Source organism: Chiloscyllium plagiosum, unplaced genomic scaffold (genome assembly GCF_037043375.1).
Source record: "Chiloscyllium plagiosum isolate Xiang-an unplaced genomic scaffold, Cpla_swu_hap1 HiC_scaffold_37, whole genome shotgun sequence".
Lineage (NCBI taxonomy): Eukaryota > Metazoa > Chordata > Chondrichthyes > Orectolobiformes > Hemiscylliidae > Chiloscyllium > Chiloscyllium plagiosum.
Window position 1 is genome coordinate 42,862,506 of NW_028270175.1, and position 25,321 is coordinate 42,887,826.

General features: G+C 42.5%; 1 protein-coding gene across 2 annotated transcripts in view; it reads right to left on the reverse strand.

Annotated features, from left to right (window-relative positions):
- Positions 1–25,321, reverse strand: part of LOC122540177 (ephrin type-A receptor 8) — a 530,533-nt gene that overhangs the window by 141,024 nt on the left and 364,188 nt on the right. For both annotated transcript variants that reach the window (XM_087980648.1, XM_043675512.2), the window contains exons 5-6: positions 20,970–21,305; positions 15,950–16,074 (exon numbers count right to left, since the gene is read on the reverse strand). In XM_087980648.1, the coding sequence (XP_087836774.1) occupies positions 15,950–16,074; positions 20,970–21,305 (461 nt within the window). The remainder of the gene's footprint in view (positions 1–15,949; positions 16,075–20,969; positions 21,306–25,321) is intronic.

Sequence of the window (25,321 nt, forward strand, 5' to 3'; positions counted from 1 at the left end):
AGAGGATTGCCCACTCTGATCAGACAGATTGTGATTAGTTTCATCACCTGACATTCTGCTATCAAACTAGCCCTCCTCTGCAACCAATTGGCTGTTTGATGGATCAATCAGTCAATGATGGTAACCAGAATACCCATAATCCTCCATTCTATTCATCCTGTGGATTTATCAATTTGTGCACATGCCTAGTATGGAATTGGTAGAAGGTGATTGGGAAAAGAATTAGAGGGAACAAAATATATTCATCCAGTTGGTGACGGTATCTGGAATTCATCTTGTTCTTATATTATGAGAGCTATAATAATCATATTTTCAGGTATGAATACCCTAAGGCGAAAGCTCATCACTATATCTACAGGCGATTATGAGGGCGAACAGATCTGGGTTCCGAACAATCCAGGAGCGATTGGCAACTCTAGTTACAGTGTGTAAAGCAAAGAAATGGGTGAAATAACAGGTACTCATGTTGAAAAGGCACAGCCAGAAAGTGAGCATCTCAAAGGAAGAGAATACCTTTGTTTTGGAATAGGCTGCAACATCGAAAGAAATGCCTCAGCCAAAATCTTCCTAAAAAGGCCAAGGAGGATCACCAACAAATGTCAGCAAGAACTTACTTTCATACAATTCCTTTAAAATGATAGATCATCCAAGGCACTTTAGAGAAGAGTTATCAGATAATCCAAGTGATAATGAGTCACGTAAAGTGATAGCAGGACAAGTAACAAAAAGTTTGATAGAAGGACTAGGTTTCATTGGGTGCTTTCAAATCGAAGGAAATTAATAAGGGAAGCCCAGATATAGGGACATGCAGAACAAGGGCATGATGGAAATCCAGATGAGCAAAAGGCCAGACTTGATGCTATGTTAATATTTCAATAAAAACTGAAGTTTTCAGTTTTGGTTGGTAGGTTATTATCTTGTAAGCAGAGTATAGACATGAAGAACTAACAGCCAGGAATCCACACCAGCTTTCCCAGTTATCAGATCTAAATGAATGGAATAGCAACAAAATGGGTTTTAAAACCTGCCAGATTTTCCTCTCTACACTTTCCTAAATCAGTAGCTAACATGGGGGACAAATCAAAGGAGACTGAGCATTGAAGTAGGGAGGCTCTGCTAAAACTGTACAAGGTATTAGTCATACAACAACTGGAATACGGTGAACAGTTTTGGGCACCTTATGTAAGGAGAGATATACAGGCATCGGAGGGAGTCACGAGATTGATACCAGGTAAGGATGAATTGTCTTAGGAGGAGAGGTTGAATAGGTTGAACCTGTACACATTGAAATATAAAAGAATAAGAGGTGACATTATTGAATTATACAACAGTCTTAGAAGACTTGGCAGGGTAGATGTGGTAAGGTTGCTTCCACTTGTGGGAGAGTTTAGGACAAAAGGGCATAACCTCAGAATAAGGGGTCACACATTTAAACACAGATGAGGGAGAATTTCTTCTCCTAGAACAGTGAGTCTGTAGAATTCTTTACCACAGAGGGCTGTAGAGGTTGTCCATTTCAAGGCTGAAATGGACAGATTTTTAATCTGTAAGGGTTGCGGAGAAAAGGCCAAAAAGCGGAGTTGAAGATTATCAGGTCAGTCATGATCTCAAAGAATGGCAGATGGGGTGAATGACCTTCTCCTGTTCCTTCATCGTATAGTCTAACATGACAATCATAGAGGAATCACTTTAAAGAAGGGATGGACCAAAAAGATTTATTATTTTAAAAAAAACAGAAATAATTGTCATGCCTGTTTATTCTCTAAAGTTTCTTTTTTTAATTTTTCATGGTGAATCTTGAAGACTTTAGTTCAGAGTTGATGATGGCATCAGGGGCTCATTTGACACAGTTACTCAATGTGAGCAGGCTGAATTAATTCTGGTGATACACTTGCACTAACAGTGTTCCTGTGTCAAGCTGCAACATCCGCCCCATGTTCTTCGGCAGCCAGAACAAGTGTTGGAGCAACATTCGTTGAGCAGGATGTCTGCTCAATCTCAATCACGTCAGTGCACAAGCAAAGCCAGATTACAGGCAGCTACGTTTCTGTTCAATCTCCAATGAGTATGCAGTTCATTTTAATGAACATTTGAGCGACATGCAAAAACAAATACAACAAAATAAATCTCCATAATAATTTGCTCGACCAAAATTAATGATGTTAAACAGATGAAAAGGAATCCCGTGCCAACATATGAACACAGGCTGATATTGAGAGAAAGTGAGGGCTGCAGATGCTGGAGATCAGAGCTGAAAATGTGTTGCTGGAAAAGCGCAGCAGGTCAGGAAGCATCAAGGAACAGGAGAATCGACATTTCGGGCATAAGCCCTTCTTCAGGAAGGGCTTATGCCCGAAACATCGATTCTCCTGTTCCTTGGATGCTGCCTGACCTGCTGCGCTTTTCCAGCAACACATTTTCAGCACAGGCTGATATTGCCCAACATAGAAGAGAACCCTAGTCAGGTTAATCTGAGCAAATACAGACAAACTCTCTGAGGATGACTGCAAAAGACAACAGCTTCAATTTCTGATATTGCTCTCAGCCTGTACGTATACCTAACGTTGCTATCACCTTTGGTCACTGCACCCTGTAAGGCTGTGATTTAAAAAGCACAATGATGGGACATCAGATCAAAAACATACAGTTTAATCTCAGCTAAACAGAGTTTGAGACATTTGCTGCTCAGATCAAATAGCACGAGATAAAGTAATCACTTGTGAATTCTGGTCTGTTCTGAATCAGTTTTTTTTAAAAGAGTTCTCTTGTGGAGCATGGGTGTTGCTGGCTGGCCCGCATTTATTGCCCATCCCTACCTTTGAGAAGATGGTGGTGAGCTGCTTTCTTGAACTGCTATGGTCCATGCTATGTAAGTAGACCCAGATTACTTCATTCCCCAGGACCAGCAGTGGAGACGTGACACCAGACATTCCAGCCTGGTCCAAGGTCACCACCTGGATCAGTACAGTCTCAGCCATTTGGAGGATGATCAATGGTGTAGGAAAAAGGGCAACAGTGTATGAGCCATCATCTTCTCACTGACATCTCACACTCAGTCTCTCTCTGCTACTGCATCCACCTCCTATGAAGGCTCATGCTCTGTCACTCTCACTATTGCCTGCAACATCTTCCCCATGTACTCTTACCCATCCCAACACCCAACTCCACTGACCTTGCATGCCCTCAGCACTGCCTACTCACTCACTCGGCACACCGGCACCAACAGTAATAGCCATACCACCCACTTTCAGTTTCCTGAATTCCTGCCTTCCACTCATTCCAGGAGGAAAATAGCCCACAGTAGGGCAGAAAGAGGGGTGGGAGGACAGTCTGAAATGCAGCTCCTCACCCCTTAACTGGACAGTGTCCTTTGAGCACAATGGTTCAGTGGTTAGCATTGCAGCCTTACACTGCCAGTGACCCAGGTCCGATTCCACGCTCAGGCGACTACCTGTGTGGAGTTTGCATATTCGTCCAGTGTCTGCATGCATTTCCTCCGGTTTGCTCCCAATGTCCAAAGATGTGCAGATTAAATGGTATGGCCATGCCAAATTCCAATAATGTCAGATGTGCAGGGTCAATGGATAAGCCATGGGAAATGTGGGGTTTCATGTATAGAGGAGGGTGATGGGTCTGGGTGGGATGCCCTTCAAAGGGATGGTGCGGACTCAATGGGCTACAATGCCCAACATCGAGTTTATTTGTTAGATTTGGTATAATAGGAAACAAAGTATTAATGAGGCAAGTTGAGCTGTCCACAAGACATTTAATATGCCAGAATCCCCCTTAAGTGCTGAGCGAGAAATGTGCCCATTCACTCAGCAATGCATAAAAGATGGAGCAAGTTGCTTCAGATGTTGAGATAGACTTCAGCTGGACATCTCACACAATTCTGCCATGCCTTACTTAGGTTTCCATAAGATTACAGCCAAGGTCTCAGTTAAAGTCCAGAGGTTAGAAGATTGAATAGACAAATCCTACGCATGTACTTTTCTGGTCAGAGTTTTCCTTCAACTTATACATCACAGAATTCCAAAAAAATACAGAGACTACTGGAAATACTCAACAGTCTGGCTGTATCTGAGGAGAGAAAGCAGAATCAACATTTTGGGTCCAGTGACCCTTCGTCAGACCTGATTGTAATTAGGAAAGATTGGTTTATGATGATGGGAGGTGGTGGGTAAAGGAGCAATGGCAGGTAGAGATGGAGCTCAGAGAGACAGAGATAACAGCAGTTAGACAGGCAACGGGGTGGATAATAGTGAGCTAGGGAGGAGAGAAAGCTGATAATGGGGACCATTAGCTGATGAAAATGGATTGGGTGTGATGAAAGCAGTCCATGTGATTACATAGCCTAGGGGGGGATGGGGGTGGTGGTGGTGGTGGTGGTGGGGGGGGGGGGGGGGGGGGGGGGGGGTAAGCTCCAACTCATTGATTACTTGTTTCCATATACCTGTAAACGTACCCAGTTCTCACCCCACCATCAACACAGAATCATTTTCTTCCTCCTTTTACATCCCCGTCAAATCCTACTCAATGATTATCCTCCATACTGCTCCAACTGTACTGGCAGATTTGACAACCCATCTGATAATTAGTGTTCTCGATTATATTTGCATTGGTTAACTGCCTGCTTTCCCTCATTAACCTTTAACACAGAGGGTAACAGGTAGACTACAAAGCTCAGACAAAGGGACACTGCAAGTTTGTTTCCATCTCCTGAGCTTCCAATCATGGTTTGGAGTGTCTGAGGTTCTGTGCCCCAATCCCCAACCCTGACCCATTCAGATCCACAGACTGCGTAATATAACAAAATAAAGTACAAGCCTATTGAATCAACATCCTGTGTTTATTTCCATGAGGCAGAGAGACTGATCTCAGCTAGATTCTCAATTCATATATTCACTTACATTGACTTTGCATCAAGTTCCTGCATTTGGTAAAATAAATGTGAAGTAAATGGCAGCACAGTGGCTCAGTGGTTGGCACTGCTGCCTCACAGTGCCAGGGACAAAGGTTCAATTAAAGCTATGGGTGACTGTCTGTGTGGAGTTTGCACATTCTCCCTGTAACTGCGTGGGTTTTCTCCAGGTGGTCCAGTTTCCTCCCACAGATGTACAGGTCAGGTGAATTGACCATACTAAATTGCCCATAGTGTTCAGGGATGTGCAGGTTAGGTCATGAGTCAGGGGAAATGTAGAATAATAGGGTAGGGGAATAGGTTGAGGTGGCATACTCTTCAGAGGGTTGGTGTGGACTTGATGGGCCAAATGGCCTGTTTCCACACCTTAAGGACTCTATGATAATAAAATTGTGTCATATTCTCAAATATATCAGCAGATGTAGGAAGAGAACCTTAGCTTCAATTGAGTTGTTTCCACTAGATTATAGGGGGATGCAAAGATGTAGTGGGGATGGCACTGGACTGACAACCCAGACCTCAGGCAATGTTCGGAAGTCACAAGTTCAAATCCCAATTTGGCAGTTGATGAAATTTGAATTCAATAAAGTGCTACCCTGACAATGACCAGTAACCACAGCAATATGATTGTCTCTTAACCTTCTGGTCAATAAATGCTGTCCAAACCAGTGATGCCCACATCCTGTGAACAAATGCTTAAAAGTTTATTCCTGCATTGCATTTACTATGTGGGTATGAAGCAAACATTGACATAAGGGAGTTGCTAAAATATAAATAGGACTTTATCATTGTTGACTGGTGCTCAACAGAACTCTGTAATTCCCCCTCAACTTACTGAAATGTCAATATCTCTACATCGTGTCAGTCTGTCATCCCTTCACTGTACAGGGATTAGTCCCTCTACATCCAGTCAGCCTGTAACCCTTTCACTGTACAAGGGATTAGTCCCTCTACATCCTGTTAGTCTATCATCCCTTCACTGTACAAGGGATTAATCCCTCTACATCCTGTCAGTCTGTGTATCACCCCTTCACTGTATAGGGGATTAGTCCCTCTACATCCTGTCAGTCTGTGTGTCACCCCTTCACTGTATAGGGGATTAGTCCCTCTACATCCTGTCAGTCTGTGTATCACCCGTTCACTGTACAGGGGATTAGTCCCTCTACATCCTGTTAGTCTAACATCCCTTCACTGTATAGGGGATTAGTCCCTCTACATCCTCAGTCCATGTGTTGCACCTTCACTGGATAGGGGATTAAGCCCTCTACTAGCTGGCAGTCTGAGAGACACTTGTAACTCATATCCTGAATAAACTGTGAGCTTTTCACACATTTTAATGAACAATGGAAGCTATCACAGGCAGCCTGTTATTTATTTACTCTTAAACTGCACAAGTATAATCCACAGCTGGCCCTGAATAAAATTAAGATTAAATTGTGCTTTTTTAAAGTGTAATAGTGAAATGCTTCTGCCTCACTCAATATTAGACAGGGCCTTGGTTCATATTTAATTCAATCAAGATTATAAACATCTCTAATAAAATGCAGAAGTCTTTACGCCTGACAGGCCATTACATGATGTACTGATATTGTCAGTTGTGTCGCGTGGGTCAACAGAAAAGGCAAATGCTCAACTAAGAGCTGTCAACAATAATCGAGGCCAAACTGACACAAAGTCCATGTGAGTGAATAGATAATCAGAATGATACCATGGCAAGTCATTGACACGTGCAATTCTGTCAGCAAGCTGCCACGAGGATGGAACAGAACAGTGAAAAAGTCAGGAATTTTATAACACTTCGAATGCTGTTCATCAAAAACAAAACTTCCACTTTGTCAAAAGATGAAACATATATTGGATAGTGTGCCACATTCTCAGTGCCTAATTTGCTACTTCTCCTGTGAAACTGGAGCATGAATTTGGGCAGATGTAAACCTGGCACCTAATCCAATGCTATCAATATCTTGACTGGTAGGTTTGATTGAAATTACTTGACATGTTCATGTGCACATGGAAGATTAATGGCAATATGAGCTGGTTGACATGATCACTCTGTTTTGATATTGTAATTTCTGTACAAATCATTCAATTTTCGGTTTTCTCGGCAACTGAAACTGCAGTCTATTTCAAGATATTCACAGTTATAGGCATGGCCCTAATCGATAGCAAGTGATCAATCCAGTAAACAGGAACAATGTTGAGTTGCAACTATTCAACCTCTAGGCTTGTCCGGTTTAATTACATTAAGTCAGGTAAAAATTTAGCCTGGGTCTACTGGTTCAAGACTAATTTCTGGTACTGATTTGAGATAGGGAACCAAAAAGATCTGAATAGTGAAAGTAGGAGGAGTGGGCATAGAATCATAGAGTAATACAACATGGAAACAGAGTTAAAAATCACACAACACCAGGTTATAGTCCAACAGGTTTAATTGGAAACACACTAGCTTTCGGGAGCGACGCTCCGAAAGCTAGAGTGTTTCCAATTAAACCTGTTGGACTATAACCTGGTGTTGTGTGATTTTTAACTTTGTACACCCCAGTTCAACACGGCATCTCCAAATCATAACATGGAAACAGGTTTCATACTGACCAGGGTGCCCACTCAGCTAGTTCCAACTGCCCACATTTGGTTCATATCCCTCTAAGCCCTTCCATCCATGTACCTATCCAAATGTTTTTTAAATTTTGCTATTGTACCTGCCTGAACCACTTTCCCTGGCAGCTCGTTCCATATACGCACCACTCTGCATGAAGAAGTTGCCCCTCAGGTCCTTCTTAAGTCTTTCCCCTCTCACCTATGCCCGCTCATTTTTAATTCCCCATCCCTGAGAAAAAGACTATATGTTCATCCTATCGGTGCCTCTTATGATTTTATACTCCTCAATAAGGTCACCCTTCATTCTCCTACATTTCAAGAATTAAAGTCCTGTCCTGGCCAATCTCTTCCTATAACTATCCTCAGAAGGATCCACACCTTCAATCAACACTTTTTCTTCAGCTCTCACTCTGCTACTAGTCCTGGCAACATCCTGGTAAATCTGCTTTTCACTCTTTCTAGTTTAACTATTCTTTCCTATAACAGGGTGACCAAAACTGTACATAATACTCCAACACAGATTGTAATTAGCTGAGGCCACAGCACTAAACATTTAACACTCCACAAGGTTGTACATTCCTGTCAGCATACTCCACCACTTTACCTCAACTCTACTTTTCTGCCTCCACATATCTCTTGATTCTTCAAGATGTTAAAAGTGTATTGCTCTGACTTTTAAATATCTTTAAGTATAGATCACCTACAATTCCAAAATTGAGTGAAGAGATCATTGCACATCTCAGATTTAAATAATTGATGTTATACCAGTCATGGCAAACAATCTCTCAACATCTAACTTCTCAAGACTTTTAGAATCCTGCAAGCTCCAACAGGTCACCTTGCACTCTTCCAAATTCCAGAAGGTTCAAATTCCACTGTCTCTCATCACTGGGCAAACCACCAATTAACTGGGTCTCATTTCAGCAACCAATGTAATGAACCTTTGTTGTGCCACACCCAAAGCAAATATATCCTTTTCCATTTAGACAGCACAAAAATGGACACTGTGTATCAGATGTGATCCCACCAAAGTCCTATACAGTTGGAGTAAATCAATATATAACTTCCTGTGTTCCTGGTACAAGTTCACTGATATGCTTTTGAGCATCACGACTGGGAAATTCCACAACTTTTAGAAATATTCTGCTTTTTCATTCTTTCCACCAAAGCAAATAAGCTCATATTAATATTAAACTCCGGTTGCCACCTTGCTACCTATTCACCTAGCCTACCTATGTCTCTTTGGCACCTTCTTTGTGTCCTCCCCACTGCATACATTGCCTAACTTTGTATTGTCACTTTTGGACTTATGGATATATCACTTTTGGACTTTTGTCTAAATAACAAACATATATTGTACGTAGCTGAGGACATGGTACTAAGCATTTAGCACTCCACCAACTTGGAGCCTACCAACTTGAAAATGCCCCACTTACCCCTACTCTCTCTGCTTCTGGTCCATTAACCAATCTCTTATCCATTCTAACATATCACTTCTAATTTCATGGTCCTTTATTTTGTGGCTTAACTTCCAGTATGGCACCTTAATGAATGGCTTTTGGAAATCCAAGTATATTATCTCTACTGGTTTCCCTTTATCTACTATACCAGTTACTGTCACAAAGTAGTCTATTTTAAAACACCAAAAGAACTGCGGATGTTGTATATCAGAAACAAAAATGGAAATTGCTGGAAAAGTCTGCTGCATCTGTCAAAAAGGATTCACTGCTTGATAAACCATATTGACTCTGTCTGATCAGAAGGTAATTTTCGAACAAAATATTGAGACTTCTTTAATGATAAGGTTCTAGTATTTTCCAGATGATGGAAAAATTCTTCATTTTCTCTCTGCTTCCTTGTTTGGACCGTAGCGTACATTTGTTAATTTCCAATCTGGTGGATTGATTCGAGAATCGAGGGAACATTGAAAAATCATAACTATGCAAGCATTATTTCTGGAGCTGCATCTTTTGGAACATTAGGGTGTCAGCCACCAAGTCCTGGAGATTTGTTGGATTTTAAACATATAAAATTCTGGCAGGACTGAACAGAATTAATAAAGTGATGAGGGATCTCAAATGTTATTTAGTGCAGAAGATCCTATGGATAATATTTGGGATAATGATAACGAGGGATTCAACTTCAAAATACAGAGGAACCTCGATTACCTGGCATTTGATTAACCAAACTTTGGATCATCCAAACAGGGTCGCAAGGTCCCGATGCGTGGCAAATCTTAATATCCAGCATCGATTATCTGATATTTGATTAACTGAACAAAATACTCCCCAGAAAATCGAGGTTCCTCTATACAGGAGGCAATTACTCTATTATCAGATCTACAGGTGTTGGGAGATTCTTGGTGGGAGTTCAGGGGTGGAGGTAGTGTTGTCTCTCTCTGAGTATGCTGTGGTCCATACTTAAATCTGTTAAACTCAGGTGTGAAGTACAAACAGCATGGTCAGCCTTGATATACTCAAGAGCTGAGCCTCTCTGAAGTTCTTCATAAACTGTTGGGAGCTCACACTTCACTTGTTTTCTGGCTCCAGAAGATCAGAGTCAGAGTCATAGAGTCGTACAGAATAGGAACACGCCCTTTGGCCCAGCTTGTCCATGCTGGTTAGGTTTACTAAACTGAACTAGTCCTATTTGCCTGCATTTGGCCCAAATACTTCTAAACCTTTCCTATTCATGTAGCTTTCCAAATTTCTCTTAAATATTGTGATTGTATCCACCTCTCCCACTTCCTCTGGCAGCTCATTCCATATACTCACTACCATGTGGGTGAAAAAGTTCCCCTTCAGTTTCCTTTTACATCTTTCCCGTCTCACCTTAAACTTATACCCTCTAGTTTTGGACATCCCCTAGCCTATGAAAAAGACCTTGGCTATTCACCTTATCTATGCCCCTCACAATTTGAGAACTATTATAAAATCATTCCTCACCCACCTAGACTCCAGGGAATTGGTACCAGCCTATCCAACCTTTCTTTATAAGTCAGACCTGCCAATCTGTGTAAATCTTTTTTGCATCCTTCACATTTTAATAACATCCTTCCTTTAGCAGGGTGACTCAGAAATATATGCAGTACTCCAAATGTGGCCTCACCAATGTTCTGTACAGTCATAACATGGTGTCCCAATGCTTGTACTCAATGCTCTGATCGATGAAGGAAAGTATGCCAAATGCTTTCTTCACCACCTTGTCTACCTCTGTTGCTACTTTCGAGGAACTATGTACCTGCACCCTAGGACTCTCTGTTTGACAACACTCCCCAGGGCCTTACCATTAACTGTGTTAGTCCTGTAACACCTCACATTTATCTGCATTTAACTACATTTACAATTCCTTGGCCCACTGGCCTAGTTGATTAAAATTTCATTGTACTCTTAGATAATCTTTATCACTGTCCACTCCACCACCAATTTTGGTGTCACCTGCAAAAATACTAACTATGTCTCCTATATTCTTAACCAAATCGTTTACAGGTATACAAATTGCAAACTACATTGGACCAAGCACCAGTCCTTGTGACATACCTAATGGTCACAGGCCTCTCGTCTGAAAAACAACCCTCTACCACTATCCTCTGTTTCTTACCATCAATTTTGTATCCAATTGGCTCGCCCTCCTGGATTCCATGTGAACTAACCTTACTAACCATGAGGTACCTTGTCAAAGGCCTTGTTAAAGATCTTACAAAGCAACTGTCACTTGATCACAATAAAGGGTCCCAATGAATGGCTGCTCCAAATATTCTAGGAGAAAGTGAGGGCTGCAGATGCTGGAGATCAGAGCTGAAAAATGTGTTGCTGGAAAAGCGCAGTAGGTCAGGCAGCATCCAAGGAGCAGGAGAATCCTGAAGAAGGGCTTATGCCCGAAACGTCGATTCTCCTGCTCCTTGGATGCTGCCTGACCTGCTGCGCTTTTCCAGCAACACATTTTTCTGCTCCAAATATTCACCATTTATTAATGGTTTAATATGTTAAAGCAGACATCTTTGTGAATTAGAACTAGATGATGGAATTGACTCCACTATTGAATACATCAATGGTTAGTTACCATTGTAGATCCAGTGTCTGAACAAAGCTATTTTACTGCCTGAGGTTGTTAATTGAATGTTTTGACAGTGAACAGGAAGAGTTGTTAATTATGACTGGCCAGATGGTTTGATGTCTGATAACATTATTGCAACTTCAAGTGTATGACTGAGAGGACCCATCAGCTAAGGATGGGATACTGTGCTGAGTCTTCCCAGGCTGAATCTGATATAGGTTTAACAACTCATTTTAGCATGCAGAGAGGAGCTGTCACATTGAAGTGGAATTTGAACACTGCTTTCGATTTTGAATTTTCAACAAGCCTTTACTGCAGTTTGACATAATTGAGAAGAAACATGAAACAGGGCTGCTTAGAGCAAAAAACAGGAACTTCAGTTTCTCCAGCTTTACTGACTATATTAATTAAAAACACTTCAGATAGTCACAGAGTCAGTGGGGAGATGTATTCCCTCAGAACAGGTAAGAAAAGGGAAGGTGGGTGTGATGGATGAGGGATAGGAAGTGGAATTCTTAAAAATCTGAATCTGACTTTAAGTCACTGCAATGGGTGCCTATTTCTGTTTAACTGGGATGGAGGTGGTGGGTGGGTTTGGTGTGGGGGAGTTGATCAGATGTGTAATGTGACCTCAAGAGGCAAATCAGTAATTTGAATAAATTAATGAGATTGTGAGCCTTATACGTTAATAAACTTTTAGACTCTATGACCAGAGGCCAGAAAAACCCCCAGGAAAAAAGTGAGGACTGCAGATGCTGGAGGTTAGAATCGAAAGTATGGTGCTGGAAAAACACAGCAGGTCAGGTGGCATCTGAGGAGCAGTAGAATCAATGTTTTGGGCATGAGCCCTTCATCAAGAATGGCTGATGAAGGGCTTATGCCCCAAATCGTCGATTCTCCTGCTCCTTGGATGCTGCCTGACCTGCTGTGCTTTTCCAGCACCACACTCTCAACTTCATAAACCCCCAGCAACAAAGCTGAGGTAGGATCTAGCAGCTAAATGCTTTTCCAGCACTCCCTCACCCACTCACTGACCCTTCCTTGCTCCCCAAAGTCTCCAGGTCAACCTGTTATCTGATTTATCAGCAATTGCAAAGTTCAATGTATTGAAAATGGGGATTTGGTGATGAAAATATTATTAAATGTTATGGGGCGATGGTTAGATTTTATTTTATTGGACAGAGTCATTATCTGGCACTGGAGTGGTACAAATGGTCCCTGCCACTTCACAGTCTAAGCCTTGATATCGTCCAGTTTTTCTGCATTTGAGCATGGACTGCTTCAGAATCTGAGGAGTCACAACATTGCATAATTATCGGTGAACATCCCCACTTCTGACCGTATAATAGAGAGAAGATCATTGAGGAAGCAGCTGAAAGTGATTGAGCCTAGGACACTACTCTGAAGTGATGTCATGTAACTCAGCAGACTGACCTCCAACACCGACAACCATCTTCCTTTATGCCAGGTATGATTCCCATTGACACCAGTTTTGCCAGGGGCCAAATGCACTCTCACCTTATCTCATAAGTTTTCAGTACGATTGTTGGAATTGTGTCGGTACCCATACTCTTTGCAATGTCCAGTGCCTCCTTGATATCATGTGGAGAGAGTTGAAAACTGTCACATGTGATGCTGGGGATCTCTGGAGAAGGCCGAGATGGATTATCCAGTCAGCACTTCTGGCTGAAGATTATTACTTCAGCTTTATCTTTTGCACTGATGTGTTGGTCTCTTCTATTAGTGAGGATGGGAATATTTGTGGACCATTTTCCTCCAGTGAGTTGTTTAATTACCCACCAACATTTCTGACTGAATGTGGCAGGTCTGCAGACATTTGATCTGATTTGTTGGATGTGGGATAACTTAACTCTGTCTATCACTTGCTGCTTATACTGTCTGGCATACAAGTAGCTTCCCCAGGCTGTCACTTTATTTTTATGTACACCTGGTGCTATTCCTAGCAGGTCTTCTTGTCTTGCCATTGAACCAGGGTTAATCCCTCGCTAGACGGAAATGGTAGAGTAGGGGAGATAACAGGGCATGAGGTTGCAGATTGTGTTAGAGCATGATTCTGCTGTTCTTGATGGTCCAGGGCACCTCATGGATGTCCAGGCACGAGTTGCTAGATCTGTTCGAAGTCTATCCCATTTAGCACGGTGAAAGTATCATACAACACAATGTGGGAAGATGAGAAGTTGTCCACTTGGACGGGAAGAACAAAAGCAAAGTGTGTGGTTTAAATGGTGAGAGATCATAGACCTTAGAGATGCAGAGGGATCTGGGTGTCCCAGTGCAAGTTGTAAGAGATTAGTCTACGATTATAGGAAGTAATTGGGAAAGCTAATAGAATCTTATTCTTTATTGAGAGAGGAATTGAATACAAAAGTGGAGCGGTTGTGTTTCAATTCTACAGGACATTGACAAGACTACATTTGCAGTACTGTCTACAATACTGGTCAACTTGTTTAAGTAAGGATGTAAATAGGGTGAAACAGTTCAGAGAATGTATGCTGGGCTAATACAAGGAATAGGAGAAAGTGAGGGCTGCAGATGCTGGAGATCAGAGCTGAAAATGTGTTGCTGGAAAAGCGCAGCAGGTCAGACAGCATCCAAGGAACAGGAGAATCGACGTTTCGGGCATAAGCCCTTCTTCAGGAATGAGGAAAGTGTGTCCAGCAGGCTAAGATAAAAGGTAGGGAGGAGGGACTTGGGGGAGGGGCTTTGGAAATGCGATAGGTGGAGGGAGGTCAAGGTGAAGGTGATAGGCCGGAGTGGGGTGGGGGCGGAGAGGTCAGGAAGATGATTGCAGGTTAGGAAGGCGGTGCTGAGTTCGAGGGATTTGACTGAGACAAGGTGGGGGGAGGGGAAATGAGGAAACTGGAGAAATCTGAGTTCATCCCTTGTGGTTGGAGGGTTCTCAGGCAGAAGATGAGGCACTCTTCCTCCAACCGTCGTGTTGCCATAGTCTGGCGATGGAGGAGTCCAAGGACCTGCATGTCCTTGGCAGAGTGGGAGAGGGAATTAAAGTGTTTAGCCACGGTGTCATTGGGTTGGTTGGTCCGGGAGTCCCAGAGGTGTTCTCTGAAACGTTCCGCAAGTAGGCGGCCTATCTCCCCAATATAGAGGAGGCCACATCGGGTGCAGCGGATGCAATAGATGATGTGTGTGGAGGTGCAGGTGAATTTGTGGCGGATATGGAAGTGTCCCTTGGCGCCTTGGAGGGAAGTAAGGGGGGAGGTGTGGGCGCAAGTTTTGCATTTCTTGCGGTTGCAGGGGAAGGTGCCGGGAGTGGAGGTTGGGTTGGTGGGGGGTGTGGACCTGACGAGGGAGTCACGGAGGGAGTAGTCTTTTTGGAATGCTGATAGGGGAGGGGAGGGAACTATATCACTGGTGGTGGGGTCCGTTTGGAGGTGGCGGAAATGACGGCGGATGATACGTTGTACATGGAGGTTGGTGGGGTGGTAGGTGAGGACCAGTGGGGTTCTGTCCTGGTGGCGGTTGGAGGGGCGGGGCTCAAGGGCGGAAGAGCAGGAAGTGGAAGAGATGCGGTGGAGGGCATCGTCGACTACAAGGAATAGTTGAGTGCCTTCTGAGGAAGGGTTGAAAAACTTAGGGTTGAATCCACTTCAAATTAAAAGAAGAAAAGGATTGGAACATAGAAGATCATACAAGGTCTCAATATGGTGGGTGTGGAAAGCACGCTGCATCCTGCTGCAGAATCCAGAACTGGTTCAAAAATAGGGTGGCAATCATTTTTGACAGGGGTTCAGAGAATTTTCTTTCTCACACAGAGCATTGTAAGTCTTTGGAACAGTCTTCCACAAAAAAGTGGTGATGGAAGCAAAGTTTTTGAATATGTTTAAGGCAGAGGTAGATAGATTCTTGGTTGACAAAAGGAAGTGAATATTTATTAGGGGCTGGGGGGTTGTAAATGGGAATATGGCATAATCAGATCAGCCATAATTTACTGAATGGCGGAGCAGATGCAAGGAGCTGAGTAACCTGCTCCTTCTCCCAAATCGTATCTTCCTATCTTTGTATGTCTTTCTGAAGCAGGTGGGTGACTCTGGAGAATCCTACCTAAAATAAAGTCCTGGTGGACCTAGTCAAAACAGACAGAAAGGAACACCTTGCCTTGGCATAGGACAATAGACATTACCTCATGGCAAGTTACAGAAATGCAATAGTGAGTATACTTTAAAATATTGCTGCATCAATTCTCAGACTGCAGGAGTTATCTACGTTAGGGATCTTTGACACAAGGCAGGCATCCCATAGATACAAACTCTAAGACAACAACGGAACCCATCTACCTTTTACATCATAAGAGACAATGATTCACCTTACACAATGAAGTAGGAAATGGTTTACCTTCTCAAAGTATTTGATTTCATATTCCAGTATGATGCCATTTGGCTGGTCTGGCTCCTGCCACATTAATGTCACACTGTTCTGGCTGGTGTTTTCCTGTTTGACCACCAAGATCTGGGATGGAGCTGGGAACAGAGAAAGCATGAGCATAAAAGAGCTTGAATTAGTCTCCAAAGTAGATTAATGTTACTTTCAATAGGTTAATAATTTAGAAAGCTTGCTCCATATTATACTAATGGGGATATATTGGTAAATAATGGGACAAGTCATCCAGCGGGGGACAGTGCTGAGCAAACCAGAGTTCAAATCCCACCTCAGTAGCAGAGGTAATGTAAAATCCATTTGTTAAATAGATCTAGAATTTTTAAAAAACTGAAATCAGTGATGGGGACCATCAGATTGCTGGATTATTGTTTGAAAACAATTTTGCTCACCAATGCCCTTCAAGGAAGGAAGTCTACCATCCTTGCCCATTAAATCACTCTATACTAACAGCAATGTACTGACTCCAAACTGTCCTTTGAAACATCTTGGAGAGCCATTCAGCTGTTTCAAGGGCAGTCAGGGAGAGGCAATGAATGCTGGCTTTGCCAGTAATACCCATGTGCCATGAAAAAAAGTTGAAAATTGAACAGCCATTAAGCAAGTGGGCAGACAGAACACCATAGCCCAGTGAGATGTCCAACACTTGCTTACACCCTATCATGAGAATAGTCATTTGATTTAGAACCTTGATTATTGCTGAAAAAAAGACATTTTTTTGCCTTCACTCATCAGGATAATTTACAAGAACACCACGTTAAGGAGAAAGCCAACTTTCATACTGTATTATGATATGAAATCACTGGTTTGCAAGTGTATGCTGATTAACTTTGAGTCTGAACAGAAGCACTCATCATGGTAATGCATCTACCAGTGTGCATGCCTGTCTGAAACTACAGGATATGGATCCTATGACAAAGTTTATCTGACACCACTTAATTAACACTCCACAAAACCGGCTCCAACTGTCACTCTCTTTGGATTGCCCTGTTGTTCAACAGGCAGCAAACCACAATGATGCAACCAACTGTGAGGCCAGATTGCAGGAAACTATAGAGCCTCTGCTTCAGTGCAGTGTGTTCAGTGAAATTTCTAATGGATCTCATGAATTTACATCAGTCCCGATCTCCAAGAAATTTCTCCCTTATGCTCTTGGGAAGTTGGTTGGGGGTATGGTTAGCTACCACAGGCTTAGTATGAGAAGGTGCCAGTGTTGGATCACTGAGGTGGATGTGGAAGATCCCATAATAATATCTCAAATAAGAGGAGATCTCCTTCTTGTCCAATATTTACCCCCTCAATCAACTCTGTACATGCTGAAACAGTCTGTGCCCATATGTTGCTAGATGCAGACAATACTCAAACCTGGGCAGATACGTACAAGTCACATTTGCACCAAACATGTGCCAAACAATTGCCATCTCTAACAAGAATGAATCTAACCATCTGCTCTTGATAACAATATCCTGAGGGTGACCATTAAGTTATTTGGATCTGCCACGTACATACCGTGCCTACAGAGTATGTCAAATACCTGTCCACCATCTTCCAGGTACAAGTTAGGACTGTGATAGAATACCCTCTTGACTAACACCCTACTAACCAGATTAAATGCCCTCTATCACCATGACCAGCAACTTGTCAAGCCTCCCTTGACCACACCTTCCAAATTTGTGATCCTTATCATTTACAACAGCAAGTGAATTGGTAGTAACTTATCACCTGATCCAGTCCAAGAGACAAACGATTCTGACTTTGAACTAAGTTGACATTCCTTCGCTGCCATTGTATCAAAATGTTGGATCTCCCTCCGTACTTGCTTTGTCTATACTCAAAGACTGCAGTTGTTCAAGATAGCAGCTTCCCAGCACCTTCTCAAAGGCAACGAGGAACGGGAAATAAATGCTTGTCCAACCAGCGATGCCCATATCCCATGAAAGTATCAATAAAACAGTATCAAAAATAGTCAAGATTGTCTGGCCATGACAACTTCAATGCCCACATCTCAACAATGTTAGACTTCAAAACTCCTTAATTGACTAAAATGCTTTGAGATATCTTGTAGTCATGAAAGGTGCTATATAAATGTGGGTCTTTCTTTTGCTGTTCCTACTTTAGTCATGTCAGTATTACAGGCTAATTTCCACCAACAATCAGCCTGGGAGCACTCATTCAACCAGGCATGACCCTCCAAGATGGTGTCCTGATAATGGAAAGGTTATACTTGGAAAACATCTAATAAGAGGTCTTGTTCACTGTCCTTGTTAAGGTAGATTATTATACACTGACTTAGGAACAAGTGATCATTGTGGTTTTGTGGGATGGCTACCTCATGTTCTGTCATCTCTGGACATTACCAAGTATTGATTCTCTCAATTTCCATCTGTTAATTTCATATTTTATCAAATACATTCACCCTATCTTCCACTCATGCTGTGATCTTTGATTGATGTTCTCCTACATTGTTCCTCTGAGATTTCCAGGAAATGGCCTCCCAGTCTACACAGCTGGTGGACTATGTAAGGTCTCCTTTGAGCAGGTCACCATCACTCACTCCTCCTGCTGTCTGTGGAGGCACAAGGTGGATCTCATTCGGTGAACTGGTGTTCCACCCAGAGCAATGAACAAAATAGAATTAATCAGGGCTGCTTAATTTGGATTGGGTAATGGCTGAATACAGGAGAAATGAACAAATTCCCAGCTGAAAAATCCAAATCCACTGCAGCACCCAGACTCTTCAATTTTTAAGTAGTGCATCCAGTCAGTCAGTGCCTGAAGCCAATCCTGCAAGGGGTTACTCAGCAGTGCCACTGGGTAGATCTCAGATTCACTCGGATTGAAATAGCTTCAGGCTCCCATCGCTGGTCAGGTCAGCATTCACTGCCCATCTCCAATTGCTCAGATGGCAGTTCAGAGTCAACCATATCACTGTGGGTTACATGTAGACCAGTCCAGGAAAGGAGAGCAATTTCCTTCCTGAAAGGAAATTAGTGTACCAGCTGGGTTTTTTAAATCAATCATCAAGTTTCATGGTCATCAACAGACTCTTATTTCCAGATCTTCATTGATTTTAACTTTCACTATCTGCCATGGTGTGCTCTGAACCTAGACCCCCAGATCATTACCTTAGTGTCTAGATATAGTGTACTGATAATACCACTATAACATCACCTCCTCTTAATTACGCCATGGTTCCCGATTGGTATAAATTAATGAGATTTGCTGGCACATCCATCAGGTGGAGTAAATGAAATAGGGGTAAGTGTGGGTAAAGTTGGATAAGGTGGTAAATCAGAATCTCTGATTGAACATGGCAGCATCCTCAGTCTCCTTGGTGATTAATTCTACAGAATTCCTGATCGTGTCAATCTGCAATCACATTGGGACTCAAGATTTAGTCTATATGCTGGGGAACTCATAATGTCAAGATATGAGGCTGAATTACAGTGCACTGCTTCTTTCCTCTTTTCCATTTTAAAACATACTGAATAATTGACAGGGAATATCTTTACTCCTTCTAGCAGTGAATATGCAAAATGTACAGCAGCGAAAAGGGAATGGTGCATGAGATCCACATTCTGAATTCATCTTAATACAATTTACATCAATTTTCTTTTCTACTTATGCTAATTGATCTTATTGAAAGAATTGCAGTACAGTTTGTCCACAGTTATTTCACAAGCTTGATGTTAATATTGGAAAACAATAACTACAGGTGCAGGTATGTAGTTTCCTGAAAGTGGATCACAGATAGACAGGATGGTGAAGAAAATGTTTGGCAAGTTTGCCTTCGTTGGTCAAAGCATTGAGTACAAGAGTTGGGACGTCATGTTACATCTATACAAGAGATTAGTATAGCCACATTTGGAGTACTGCATACAATTTTGGTCACCCTACTAAAGGAAGGATGTTAATAAATTGGTAAGTGTGAAAAGATTTACAAGAATGGTACCAAGACTGGATGGTTTGAGTTATGAGGAGAGGCTGGATAGGTTGGGATTTTTTTCCCTGGAGCATAGGAGGCTGAGAGATGAAATTATCGAAGTTTATATGATAGGCATAGATAAGGTCCATTCTCGAAGCGGCACAGGTTTAAGGTCAGAGGGGCAAGATTTAAAAGGGACCTAAAGAGCACCTTTTTCACACAGAATGTGGTACATGTATGGAATGAGCTGCCAGAGGAAGTGGTCGAGCTGGGTACAATTACAACATTTAAAAGACATTTAGGTAAATGAACAGTAATGGTTTAGTGAGATATGAGTCAAATGCAGGCAAATAGATCAACTCAGTTTAGGAAACCTGGTCAGCATGGACAAGTTGGATGGAAGGGCCTGTTTCAATGCCGTACGCCTCTATAACTTTATAACTAGTCATTATTTTCATTATTCATTTATGGAATGGGGGTGTTTATTGTCCATGTCATTCACTGGCCCTGTCATGTATTGCCCCTCCACAACTGCCTAGGTCCTATTGCTGTGAGTTTGGAATCACATGTAGGCCAGACTGGATAAGGACAGCAGATTTCCCTTCCTTAATGGCATCAGTGAACCAGACAATCAGCAATGACTATCAGGTTAGCTTTTTATTGAATTCACTTTTCACTACCCATTCTGACAGGATTTGAACCCACAGATGACTAGGTTACCAATCCATTGATATTACCATGATACCACATCTCTCCATAGGACACTGAATGTGCAATTGTTGAATTTTCCTTCAGGATATGGAGCCCAGGGTTTGTTACTATTCGGTTATGCGTGTACCTCTGATTCCATCATAAATGAATAGTTGCTAATCAACCTGTTCAGAGATGGTACAACAAATCTCTGGAGCAGTTGGGTCTTGAACCCAGGATCTCAAGAACTGAAATGGTGACCTTATTCTGCCAAAACCCAAACTGAACCAGGGATCATTTAGTCATCAGCCTAACGGTCTCCCAACTAAACTATTTTGGTTTAATAAGACATGAGTTTCGTACCTGCCTGGTTTGTGGTAACATTCAGTGAAACAAACTGCCGGGACTCCAGGCTGAGGTCAGAGACTCCATTGACTGCCTCGATTGTCAGGGTATAGTTGGTGTGCGCTAACAGGTTAATCACACTTAAAGCGGGCTGTGTCAGCCCCATCTGCTTTGGGCTGAATCGGATTCGGTTGCCACACGCTTCACACTGGCTTGCCTCCCACGCACACTTCCTGCAGATAATGTTGTACCGGACATCGCTCCTTCCTCCATTACTGGAGGGTGGGCTCCACTCCAAGGTCACTGTGGTTCCATTCACAGTGGACATGGCATTTACTGGGGCAGAGGGAGGTCCTAGTCCATTGGTAAAGAACAGAAAGAGTGAGAATTAAGATAAAATTGAATTGTCATGTGGACATCATCTGTTGGAAAATTAACATGACTGTAATATCATCAGCTTCCTTTGCTTATTTCAAATTATTTTGCCACAGTACAACCATTACATGGAACTCAATGCAAATTGGTAACTTCGATAATGGGTCATCACAACACAAACATGTCCCTGGGACTAATGTCCCTTGCAACACATTCACTTTGCACATCCAGGAATCGCCTGAAATGCATTAAATACTTTTGAAGAAGTGAGTAATAAGATAGAAAACCACATGGATGCGAAAACTCTGAACATTCTCCCCAATCCCAGAGGCAATTGAGTGAAGAAACTCAAGCTGGCTGATTAAATTCTCCTTGTAAACCTGCCAGTCCCAAGAGGATTGCAGTTGTGTCCTGAATGTGGAGAGCCGGTGCGTGTGACTGTTATGTATTTTGGTGCACAGTGGTAGTGTCCCAACCTCTGAGCCAGGAGACCAGGGTTCAAATCCCATCTGCTCCCAGAGGTGTGCCGTAACATCTCTGACCATTTTGATTAAAAAACACCTACATGCGTGGTAACCGATGAACAATTGTGAGTTATAACTGAGGATGTGAGTTATAACTGAAGCTGAAGGGATAATGAGGGACAAGAAGGTGCTGTCACAGAGCTGGGAAATTGAAATCAGAGACCAGTACGGGTAGGATAATAGTAACACAACTTTCATCGCATGCATTAAGTTGAGTCATAAATACCATATGCACTCATACTATTACAAGTAATAGTGCTTCATGAGTGCATTTATGTAAATATTTACTGCCATTTCAAATCAAATTTTATACTCATAGACTTATCAATTCACATTGCACTGAAGGACGCCATTCAGCTGCCAACATGTCCAATCCAATTCGTTTGTCCTACTTTCTCATACTGCAATCAAATTTTCAAAAATTTGGAATTTTACCAGATTCACATCTTAAAAGCTCCCAGGTTGCAACCCAATAAATGGTGAGGATGACCATTGGCACCGTGCGGTTTAATGGTGCAGATTCTGATCTCTCTAACTTGACCCCAGATACCCCATCCTCCACTCTTCTCCCACTCCCCGTCCAGATTGTGACTGGAGTCTACTTGCCATTGACCATTTTGTACCTGCGAGTGATTAAACAAAAGAACAAAAAAGAACAAAGAACAATACAGCAGAGGAAAAAGCCCTTCAGCTCTCCAAGCCTGACACATTTTGCCCTTCCATACTAAAACTGCCTTCACGTACAGGATCCATTTCCCTCTATTCCCTTCCTATTCATGTATTCATCCAGGTGCTTCTCAAATACTGCAATTGTGTCTGTTTCCACCACCTCCTCTGGCAGCGCATTCCAGGCACTCACCACCCTTTGTGTGAAAAATAGGCCTTGCACAGCTCTTTTAAGCTTCCCCCCTGCACTTAGAATTTGTGTCCACTAGTAATTGAGCTCTCCACCCTGGGAAAAACCCTCATACTTTCCACAATCTTATAAACTTTTATCAGGTTGCCCTCAACCTCTGCGTTCCAACAAAAACAAACCCAGTCTATCCAACCTTTCTTCACAGCTGAAATCCCCCAGACCAGGCAACATCCTGGTAAACCTTTTCTGTACCCTCTCCAAAGTATCCACATCCTTCTGGGAGTGTGGTGTTCAATGTTGCAAATGTGGCCTAACTGAAGTTCTATAAAGTTGCAGCATAACTTGCCTTAATGCCCCTTCAAATGAAGGCAAGCATGCCATAGACCTTTCTTACTCCCTTATCTACCTGCATTGCCACCTTCAGTGACTTGTGGACCTGCACACCCAGATCTTTCTGCACATCAATACTCCTAAGAGCTCTGCACTTGGTCTTCCAAAATGCATTGCCTGGATTAAACTCCATCTGCCATTTTTCTGTCCATGCTGCCAACTGACCTATATCCTGCAGTATTTCTGACAATCCCCCTCACTATCCACAATTCCACTCATCTAAAAACTTATTAATTGGACCGGGCAATGTTTTCCTCTAAATCATTTATGTAGATCATGAACAGCAGAAGTCCCAGCACAGCCCTCCATTCCAAAATGCATCCTTACACTGTGTCTCCTATGACTAAACCAATTCTATATCCAACTTGCCAGTTCACCCATGATACATGTGACTTCACCTTTTATACAGTCTGCTGTGAGGGTCCTTGTCAAAGGCTTTATGAAGCCCATGTACACAACATCAACTGTGTTTCCCTCAACCATCCCATCACCTCCTCAAAAAACTTGATGATGCTCTACCTCCCTGCACAAGATCATGCTGTTTATCACTAATCAGTCCACTTCCTTCTAAATGCTTACAGATCTTGTCCCTGAGAATCTTTTCCAACAATTTCTGTACCACTGATGTGAGGCTCGCAGGCTTGTAATTTCCTAGAATATCCCTGTTATTGTTTTTAAACAATGGGACAACATTAGCTGTTCTTCAGTCCTCTGGGACCTCACCTGTGGCCAAACAGAATACAGAGATATTAGTTAATGCTCCAGCAATTTGTTCTCTTGCCTCCCTCAATATTCAGGGATGGATCCCATCAGGAACCGTGGACTTATCGTTTGAAGTATTACCTCAATACATTTTAAGACGCACAACACTTCTTTCTTTTTAATAGTAACTCGGTTTAGAAATTTGACACACCCTTCCTTGAGATTATCCCTCACTAATTCCTTCTCTTTGTTAAATACCAATACAAAGTATTTGTTTTGGACCTCACCAACCTCTTTTTGCTCCACACAGACAGTCCTTCCTTTTTTCTTGATTGGGCCAACTCTTTTAGGAGAAAGTGAGGACTGCAGATGCTGGAGATCAGAGCTGAAAATGTGTTGCTGGAAAAGAACAGCAGGTCAGGCAGCATCCAAGGTGCAGGAGAATCGACATTTCGGGCATGAGCCCTTCTTCAGGAAATCCTGAAGAAGGGCTCATGCCCGAAACATCGATTCTCCTGTTCCTTGGATGCTGCCTGACCTGCTGCGCTTTTCCAGCAACACATTTTCAGCTCTGGGCCAACTCTTTCCCTGGCTACCCTTTTGCTTTTAATTTATGTATAAAAAGCCTTGGGATTCCCCTTAATCCTGTTTGCTAATGACAGTTCATGACCCCTTTTAGCCCTTCTAATTCCTTGGTAAGCTCTTTCCTAATTTCCTTATATCCTTCAAGGGTTTTGTCAGTTCCCATCCTCCTAGACCTTATGTGTGCTGCCTTTTTCTTTTTGACCAAGGTCAAAACATTTCTGGTCATCTAAGGTTCACTTAACTTGCCATACAGATCCTTCATTCTCACAGGAACATGCTGCTCCTGATCTCTAACAACTGCTATTTGAAATACTCCCACATATGCATTGTGGATTTACCCTCGAACAGCCACCTCCAATCAACACTGTCCAGTTCCTGCCTGATATTGTTGTAGCTCGTCTTCCCTCAATTTAACACCTTCACTCAAGGACTGCTGCTATCCCTATCCATTAGTATCTCAAAACTCATGGTATTGTAGTCACTACTCAGCTGTCAATCCTGACTCTATTTCAACCAAGTCTCCGTAGTTGCAATAATATCATAGTTCCAAGTACTAACTAACCTCCAAGTTGCCAGTTGCTGAGGGAGAAAGGGAATAGGTGATCAAAAGGCAGAGAAAGAGCAGGAAGGCAGTGCAGGTGTCCTCTGCAGTCATTTCCTTCCAAAACAAGTATAATGTTTTGGATACTGTTGGGGTAGATGGCTGACAAGGGGAAGGCAGCAGTAGCCAGGTTCATGGCATCATGGCTGGCTCTGCTGCACAGAAGGGCAGGAAAAGGAGTGGAAGGGTTATAGTCAGAGGGCATTCAATTGTAAAGGGAGTAGATTGGCTGTTCTGTGGTCAAAAATGAGACTCCAGAATGGTATGTTGCCTCCCAGGTGCATGGGCCAGGCATGTCTTAGATCAGCTGCAGAACATTCTGAAGGGGGAGGGTGAA